Source organism: Diutina rugosa (genome assembly GCF_008704595.1).
Source record: "Diutina rugosa strain CBS 613 chromosome Unknown scaffold97_size11006, whole genome shotgun sequence".
NCBI classification, from domain to species: Eukaryota; Fungi; Ascomycota; class Pichiomycetes; order Serinales; family Debaryomycetaceae; genus Diutina; species Diutina rugosa.
The window spans coordinates 1271-11007 of NW_022995123.1; the positions used below are offsets into that span (position 1 = coordinate 1271).

At 48.3% G+C, this 9737-nt stretch overlaps 3 protein-coding genes across 3 annotated transcripts; 1 reads left to right on the forward strand and 2 right to left on the reverse strand. All coding sequences in view use genetic code 12, as the record gives it.

Annotated features, from left to right (window-relative positions):
* Positions 1–1025: 1025 nt before the first annotated feature.
* On the reverse strand, positions 1026–2540 carry DIURU_002570 (uncharacterized protein; the record flags this gene model as incomplete). The annotated part of the gene is made up of 1 exon (XM_034155236.1): positions 1026–2540. The coding sequence occupies one exon, from the start codon at positions 2538–2540 to the stop codon at positions 1026–1028; it is 1515 nt and encodes a 504-aa protein (XP_034012632.1).
* A 1645-nt stretch (positions 2541–4185) lies between these two features.
* DIURU_002571 (uncharacterized protein) lies at positions 4186–6276 on the reverse strand (the record flags this gene model as incomplete). The annotated part of the gene is made up of 1 exon (XM_034155237.1): positions 4186–6276. The coding sequence occupies one exon, from the start codon at positions 6274–6276 to the stop codon at positions 4186–4188; it is 2091 nt and encodes a 696-aa protein (XP_034012633.1).
* A 1930-nt stretch (positions 6277–8206) lies between these two features.
* Positions 8207–8737, forward strand: DIURU_002572 (uncharacterized protein; the record flags this gene model as incomplete). The annotated part of the gene is made up of 1 exon (XM_034155238.1): positions 8207–8737. One exon carries the CDS (start codon positions 8207–8209, stop codon positions 8735–8737), a length of 531 nt encoding a protein of 176 aa, XP_034012634.1.
* Between the last annotated feature and the right edge of the window lie 1000 nt (positions 8738–9737).

Consider the following 9737-nt stretch of genomic DNA (forward strand, 5'->3'; position numbering starts at 1 on the left):
ATATTGACATCTACGCTTCAAATGCCGGAGCGAGATTTGAAGAATTGGATGGTGACTTGTTTGGAGCTGTCTTAGATCATGTGGAAAAGGTTATGGAAAGCTATTAAGCGAACGAAATCCTGGTTGTTGGTGATTCTAGCAGGATTTTACGAGCCGCTAACTGGAGTCAGAAAGAACAAGGAATTCAATATGTCGATCAACCCCCCTACGGCTATGGCCCACGATGCTGATGTGCAAGAATACACTTTGACCCATGGTTGCTTGCTTAAAATAATTGCCGATGGACATGGCTTCGTTATCTTTTAGTATTGATACTGGTGCCATTCATATCGTTATTCCAAAAACACACCTCGCCATCCCCACCAAAAGTTTGGAAACCCTCTCCATCCCCGACGACAATCCGCAAAGTGTATTGATCCAACAGCTTCAAGCTGAAAGAACTCAAAACAAGAGGTAAATATATACCTGGTATGTTTACAATGTCGCAGAGTCACCCCCTAGTTATGCCTCAAGTCGAAGTCACTTCCGGTGAGGACATGAGATCTTGAATGTGTCCGCTTCAAACCCATAAGATAACCATCACCTACGACAAGGAGTCTTGCCTGGTCTATAGTGATGCTACTGGCGGCAAGCCTGATGCTGGTGTTTCCTCAGATAAACTCTGTTTATGCTAAAGGACGAATTGGCGGATGAAGTTGGCTTGACATACACAATGAAAGGTAATGAAAGTGAGATTGATTGCGCACTCGTAAACGTTCGAGTACGGCGTTCTGGAAGGATTTCGATGTCTCGACGTTAAACAACATAAGTTCAAAATCTCGAGTATCGATTCGATGACCAAGTGCCAGTGCTGTTTTAGCTGATGAGAATGGGTAATCGATGTGTACTAATCGAGTCCAATCCTGATGCCTCGGAATGCTCGAGACGGGCAAGGACACTGACCGCCCCAGTCTGATCACCAAACTCCACTACAGTACACACAATGTCTCATATATGCTCTCGGGAAATACGTCCATATACACTTTTTAATTAGTGACTCGTTCGCGTAAGATATCGGCCTCGGTAATCCGCGGAGGGACTTCTAAGGTTACATACGCCCGGTTCATGCTTTGGATCCGCTCGACAACGGCATCCATCAGCATCGGCAACTCCAGATCGTCGCAGGGTAACCACCAAGTTTGCACCGTACCCATCAACTCCGTGATGATGTACTCAGCCTTGAACGACCCGTCGTGCCATGAGTGGAAGGTGGCAAGCGCCAAGAAGAAAGAGTAAAACTCCCCCAAAAACGGCACCGTGAGGCAGTTGAGCCACATCGTGGTCAACGAGGAGTGGTTGTCATCCAACCCAGGGGTGAGTAGAGCGAACATCTTCGCCCAGATCCCCCGCGCCATGATGAGGTGTTGGAAGCACCATCTCCGGAAATCTTGAAGGGTCCGACACTCATACAATTCCGCATTGTTGACGCTATCTCCCCACTGCCAAAGCCCACAATCACGCTCGACCAAAAATGCGACGGTCTTGATCTTGCAGTCGGTGACTAAGGACGCCACGGGCATGGCTTCGTTGAACACTGCATCGATCCACTCATAGACCATCATGCCTTCATCATAACGGTGAGCCCAGGCCGTCAATTGTAGGGGTTCAGGCAAGGAGGCAAGGTCTACCTGCACGCCATTCCGATAACGTGAGAAGATGGCCTCGATTTTGGGGTCTAGTTGTGTCGGGCGGCCATATACAGACTTTATCTTGAAGCCATTATCCACTTCTATGGCGTTGTGATATAGATCCCTAAGATGATCTAATGGCACCGCCAGTGGGCCTGGTTGATACCAGTGGGGCTGGTGTCTCAAATCTTCAAACAACACGATATGAATTTTGATACACGAGGGGAGGTCGAACTTGCCTGCAATGAGCGGGTACACTCCACCGAGCCCCGTACAGAAAGGAGTGATGGCAATCATGTCGCAAGCGGTCCCAAACAGGTACACCTTGGGCAGTTTGTGTACCAAGGCGTAGGCAATGGTCATGATCGCTTTCGGATTGTACAAGTCTTCATGAAACCACGCTTTGAGCGCCTCCATCGACTTGCACTTGATTAATTTGTTGACGGCCGCTTGCATCGAGCGACGCACCAGAATTCCGGATAAGTACAGAATTCGATTTAAAAGAATTTGGAAACAGCGCTGGGTCAGAATCAAGGGATCACCAACTTTGCAAATCTCCTCGAAAAGGTCATCAAGGTTATTGATGACATCGATGCAATTAACATACGACTCATGAAGACGTATAGCGTCATCAAAGGTGTAGTCGTATGCGACAGCCATTGAGCGCCAGTCGTTGGGAACAGACTTGTCAATAAGGATTGCTATCACCCGTTCAAGCTTTTCTTTGCCAATCTGCTGTCTGTCAGGGAGGTCGTCACCATTGATTACCATTTCAGCCAATTCTTCTTCATGGGAGCGGACCTCGTCATCGATATCCATGGCGCTCGCGTCCTGGATAGTACCCTCATTTCCAATGGTGCTGTCCTTCTCCATCTGGATCAGAAGGTTAGACTTTGATGGCGTAACAAGTATTGAGGCTACGTAGCTGGCTAAAATTTTATTGAGAGGGGGGAGGGACGAAGAGGAGGGCCTAGGAGGGAGGCTTCGCGTTGCTGCCCGTCACTCCATTGTCGATTAGACGATGCGAGTTTTGGTTATGCGCAGTCACTCCCGTCAAGTTGTCCCCGCCTGAGCCCCGAGCAGACGCGCTCGTGCAGAAGCACCATAGCCAGACGACTAATCAGCCACGTAGGCGAGCCTCAAATTTGACTGTTTTGGGATATCATTCTTATCTGAAGCTACATGCAGCAGTGTCTCCCTTAGGACACTCCTCATGTGAATCTACTCACTTTGTTGGGAGCTTATACCGCTGAAATCGTCAATGACTCGGTCCAATGGGCCTGCTTTTGCTTATAGTCCACAGACCGCTACTGATATTACGACAGGGATGATTGTGAGGTTGCCCTGAGGCTCGTGTTGTTGTGTGATTAGAAGGTAAACGGGAGTGGTGACGGTGCGCGAAAAGGGGGCGATGTGCTCAGGATAATGGAATGTAAGAGATGAACAATGGCTGAATATAACCTGCATTTTGGTGTAGAATTCTCTATACAGGGGGATGGCGATGACATTGAGCTCATCGGCAGCATATGGGGGGGGGGGACGTGGAGGCACTCTGATCCCGTCGCGCGTAGAGTACACANGCAAATTCTAGTTGTCGCGTGCTGGCAGGCGGGCGATAAGCCCCCTTCTGCCTCGTGGTTCTTTGCCATCGAAAATGCTTTCAAATGGGTCATGAGTCCAGTGTTTACCACCGACAAACTGTTAATGGAGTCTATCTTATGGTAGCAGCCGTGGAAATAAGGTTTTGTGTCACCCACTAATCGTAGATTGCAGCGGTGATCCTGATAGGGGTTATGGTTCAAGTGCGGATTTGTTGCGAACACGTGAGCAACTAAAAACACGGTGAAGTGCGAGTGGCCACTGGACAATCAACAGTGTCAGGAAAAGCGCACGCGTGCAAAGCAAGAGGAACCGTCCGAGTAATGGTCGGCTTGGTGGATTGCTTAGAATTCAGCTCGACTGGTTTACTAGACGGTTATTCAACACGCAGTTTGCGTAGCTCTCGTAGCGTAGCCCAATTTGTAATGATCGTTTTTTCAGGTGATGGACGTGTACGTGTACTATATCATTACCAGTTGCTAAAAATCTGACTTCAATGGCATCAATAGCACTCTGACAACGTCAACGATGGGGCGTTCGGGCGCTTCGAGTTGGAGAGCTTAATTCAACGGAATTCGACATGGGTAAGCTTTAGACGCAAAAGAGGTATAGGTTACTTTCACACCGGCAATACATCATCGGTTTTGGGATGGTTATCAAAGGGTTGGTTTCGAGATCTTCAGCTATTTACCCATTTTTATTGCCCAAGGCCTCTAGCTATATTAACTAAGAAACGATGACTAGTGGGTCGTTGTGCTGAGATAAATCAAAGTGACTCTGTTGAAACGAGATTTCAGACATACCAATGAACAATTGATATATAAGACGATTCAATAGACCTATAGCACCCACGTATTACCCACGCGCTCATCAAAATCCAGATTGATCTCTACAACGCATAATATCATACGTTACTCAATTACATTCGCAGGTGTTGCCGCAACTTTGACTCCTGGAGCCCTGGATAGTCAGTGCCGGTCTCAGTCCGTACCCCCTGAGGAAAGTAACACGAAGGAGGGTATTCCGTGATCCCCAACTGCTCCTTGGACGCCAAAGCCCAACACTCAAGGTGCTCAAGCTGCGTGTGTTCCGCAAACCGTATTTCCGCAGAATTACCTAATGCCTCGACCCCAATGCGAAGGTGTTTCATCGAAGCGGCGAAGGAGAGCTTGTAACTGAGACCTTTTTTCGGTGCATACCCGTGGACAAAAACTGATCTGAGTCTGTTATAACCATCAAGTACGAATGAAGAAGGATCACTTAAACGTCCATAGAAAGGAGAATGTAAGACCCTATATCGTTTGTACTCGTCGACGATCAATTTTTCCACCATTTGAGGAACTGCACGCTTAGGCATACTCCAACACTCCAACTCCCGACAGACAACATCGCTTGTGTTGAAGTCCATTCCAGGTGACGTGAGAATGGTGGCCCTGATACGTGGTGTGTTCTCGAATGAACAATTATGGATCGTCACCTCATCCGACGAGATCGACACCTCCAGCAATTCCATACTGTCAAGAGTGACAGACTTGAGACGGTGTCCAATGACAACGCGTTGGGCGCGGTCAAACCGTGGCTTCGATCCGGGTATATGGTTACCGCGCAACAAAAGATGGTTGAGCCGTGTAAGCCTCTCCAAGGGGAACGGCGCACCATGTACGATTAAAGGGAATGGTACCCTATTCACGTCCAACTTTTCCAAGTTTGGCACCTCAAGGGCACCGAGGTTGTTAGCATCCCACACATTCAACGAGGTAAGGTTCGGACAATCTATGGTCAAACATTTCACGGAATAGACCCGCAACTCTCTAAGATTCGGCGACTTCACCACGACATTAGACGCTGACTGTGCATCATAGCTGTATACGAATACCTCAAGCGTTGCCGGGATGCCCGTGACCGAAAAGTCCAGCCATATCATCAACTCCTTCAACTTTGGCGGCAAAGGAAAGTCAGCCGTGAGAATCTTTTCCAATTTCATATGTAGCACCTCCAAGTTCTTGAAAGGAGCCATGTCAATAACGACGAGGGCTGCACCCTTGAGCGACACCAATTGAGCTTGTTGTGCAGAGGTAAATAAATCGGATACGTCACACTGTGTACGACCGTCTGTGCCATGATATCCACAAAACTTAACCTTTTCTAGCTGAGGACATTCACAACCTTTGAAGCTGGGGTAACCTCTTCCGACCGTTATTTCACGCAACTTGCTGAAGCGACCCCGCGGGTTAAACCTCCAAACATTAGCGGTTTCAACTTGGTTACAAAAGGCATCGGCCAACTCGTGACCACGAAAGTGCTTGAAATTAGGTAACTCCAGTGTACTGAGATTAGTCCAGAGATTACCATTAAGTGTGGTAAGCAGTGAAGGCAACTGAAACACGCTAATGCGCGATAATCGTACGTTATTTGGATCGCTGCTGTCGTAGTAGCTATCATAGTCCGAATCGTAGCTCACAAGGTTTGTCAAGTGTCTGAGATCAGGTGCAACTTTGAATATTGTACGGCTAGTGGTAAGCTTCTCGACGGACAATGGGAATTCCCGAGGATCAATCTCGATTGCACCATCAATTATCCCTTCAATGGCTAATACAACAACATTGTCGCCAAGACCAAGGAGACTGCAAGGAACACGTTGACTGAAAATGTTCGTGATTATCAACGACACCAGCTGAGCTTTCACTTGCGTGAGGTGCCATTTTGTCATTGCCAAAAGACCAATAGGGGTGGTGACTCGGATGTCACACGGCGGAAGCATGCTGTAGGTGTAGAAGTCGATCTGGCGGTGGTCGCCGGTGACCACAACCTCAGGGGTGACTTCGACCACCTTTCGGTTGAAGTAGTACTTCGCGTCCTTACAGGTAACCTTGTACGCTGGGTCAGAGGCACACGCGGCGTAGAACCGACACACCGACGGGACGTCGGTACGCTCGTAGATCTTCAACTGGATGTCCTTGGGAAACTCGGGGAAGAAGTGGAACCGGGGGAGCTCGGTGGCGGCTTCCATAATGGTAAAGATAACTGGAGAAAGAACAAGTGCGAACAAATAAAGCTGCGCTCAGCTAGTAGAAAGGCGAGATTGTGAAGCTTTCCTAACACCATATTAGCAATCGGAGACATGGAGTGACAATGGAAATTAGAGGGTGGGTGTAACTTCACGGCATGGTGACTCCCAAAGGTGCCTTGCAGACACTAACTCTGGAGAAAGCACATATTGCTCTGGAATGCATCAACACAGCTATTCCATCTCCTAATAGACTGTCAGCAAGTTATACTTACAGGAATACCGTGCATTCGATCCCAGTCTTCCCTTTGAATTTCAGAGTACAGCATCCTCCCATTCAACGGGGAGTGGAGGAACTTTGAGGTTACTATCGCAGCTGACAGCCTGCAACCAAGATATCAATCAGCTGAAGCTCTTACACCTGAACTGAGTCACATCCAGGACCCACCTGCAACTCAGGTACCCAGCTGCCAACTCCGATACCCAGCTGCCGGGACCTTGTTGGATTTGATGGACAACAAAGCCATTCGCTAGAGTATTCTGCCAAAAGGGTATGTTGTTGAAACGCTGGATGGACATAACATCGTCATTGATGTATATCGCTCATGGTGAGGTATCGGGATGTGCTTTCCCCAACGACTCAGGGTAAACTTGTTTGTGCCGGTAATTAAGTGCGTTGTACAACTGATAATGCCAAAGTACACCCTCTAGACGTCTTGGCAGACATTTTCGTTTCCATTCGAGTCGTTCTGGAGTCGGCATTGCGCTTTTGAAACGTGTTTATTAGCCAGAAGCTGTCTGTACACGTTGCCGTCACTTTGCCCTTAACAACAAACCAATGAGGCGATGGTCAGCCCCCAAATACTGGCGGCATGCAACTGGATCCCTCAGCTCACGTTACGTGGATTCAGGTATTTGGTTTGTAAGAGGCCTTGTCCGAATTCGCCCCACTGGATGAGGGATTACCTCTGCATGGTGTGGTCCTCATATTGTCCTCTGTTTGGCATCACTGGTAACAGGCTCGTCGGACGGCTATTGACAGGTAGCGGTATCGGGGGTCAGCCTGCCATTGTTGTCGCGGATTGTTGGAGACAGCCACCGATGGGAGCCGCACCGGGTGGCAAGCGCCATGGGAGCGCTACGACACCGGGAGCGAGAGCCCTCACCTCAAATGGTGATGCTAGTGTAGCTGGAGACTGTTCTAGGGGTGGTAATAGCTGATATCTGGCGCGTATAGCGAGCTATTTGATCTTTGGTGTCCACTATGTGTGGATTCTCGATTACCTCACGCTTGGGGCCTCGAGGAAGGTTCAAAGCTCTATCGTCAATCATCACCAGACGCTGGATATATTGATAATCATCGCTGCTTTTCCCATTTATCGATTTTCATCATCTAATACTGATTTACGGTCTATCAAGTCGTCGTTGTATTCCCGATTGAAGAGCGACTCGATTTTAACAACAAACGAAAGCTGAGCCTGTCGTTTTGGAAAAGCGCTTAATCCATTTACACATGGGCACCGTATATTACAGGCAGATCGACCTATATCACTAGCATCTATCTCAGAAGTCTTTTAAGTGGTTGTTTTCGTTATGTTTAGCATGCTGATTTCATTGTGCTGAATTAGCTGGAGATTAGCTTAATTGAAACCGATTGGTTTGAGCGTCTAGAAGTTATATCCTGATATTGAATCTCGCAATTGATCAATTGGTGTTTGAATAAGCATTTGAAAATCTGAACAAAACGAAAGTCTCTATTTCCTATGGAGTGTCCTACCCGTGATCCACAGACTTGTTTCGTTTGAAATTCATAACTGTGTTGGTGCTGAACGGTGTCGCTACCACTTTCGGTGGGGTGGTCCTCAGTTGGGAGCCCGTGACTGTCTCAGTCTCGGAGCACATTTGCCCCCCCCCACAAAACGTGCCCTACTCCATGTTTACCCTCGAGGAGTTTGTCGCCCAATTTGGCTCCTACAAGGTGCCGCCACGGCTCATCGAGCTCTTCAACGTCCAGGAAAACGTGGGGCCCGAGTTGCTGGGCGGGTTCTGCCTCGACACCTACGGGCGAGACGAGCTCTACCAGCGGCTTGGAAACCACGGCGTTGCCGACCAATTTATCGAGTTTGCCGAGGCGCTGGACGACGGCGCGTCGTATGGGTTCTGGTGTGTCCAGGAAGACCTCAGCCAGTGTCCCATAGTCGTGTTTTCCGACAAAGTGGTCACCGCCGTTGCCTGCGACTTGGAGGAGCTCTTGGGGTTGCTCAGCTACGACGGCGAGCTCGTGGTGGACAATGGCAAGGCCACATACGTCAAGGATGAAGACTACGAGCCGTCAGAGCACCACGCAACCTACCTCGAGTTTTACGGGCTGGCTCCGTGGTCCAAGGCGCAAACGGAGGCGACGGTGGCCAAGGCGCAGACATCGTACCAGACGAACTTGAGCGAGTTTGTTGGTGCTGTTTAGACCGACAGATCCCACCGTGAGCCTCGACTGGATTGAGGGGTGGGGCCTTTTTTGTTATAGACATTTGTTGTGTACAATTAGACTAGCCGGTTGGAAAACCTGAATTAAAACGTGTGTGTTATAGACATATATAATAATCATAACATCAGACCAGACTCTATCGGTATTTAATGAAGGAGGCAAAACTTTATTCTTGGGTCCCCGATTTGAAAGAGTGTCAATCAATTGAACTCAAAAGATACAGCAAGACATATAAATCGTGGACACACCAGGAATGACTTCGCTGCACGTCATGAATGCCAACACTGACTTGGTACTCACAATAGTTAATCAAAAACTATGAAGCAAAGCAGCTCCAGATTTATAATGATCTCCAGCATCATCGTCAGGTACCAACAAACTCCACAATTGAGGTCTTTACCGAGTTTTCCTCCTTTTGAACAAACTAATGTGATACACTCAGGGTATTGACGATCTCAATGAGATATCGTATTGCCCCTCCTAAAATCACTGAAGATAATGGGCAGAAAAGATTCGACGGGAACCCATAACCGATCGAATGTTTATGCACTCATACACAAATGTACTTCTGTTTGGTCTTATAACTGGAATTAAACGTGTAGACGCTGAAATGGCGTATTTGATCAATTCTATATGGAACATGATGTACAGAGCTTCTCAATTCGATGTTACCTACAAGCGAGTACCACGACCCCATTCAACCTGAGCCCGACCCTCATCTATCACGACATCCCGAGCATCCTACTGCCAACCCCTTGCCTTACCCTGAAAATCAACAGCCCTTGGCTGTTCCCCTTGCCGCTACTGTACGTCCCGTTCCTCCATTCACTGATCATTCCACCCCCTTGTTGGATGAGAATTCGCATCACGTGCCCCCTGTTCTTCCTCAACTGACTGTCCCAGAACCGATTGATGATGATACCATTGATCCATCTGAGAATGCAGCTAACCATGGAAACCGTTACGATCACCCTGAGTC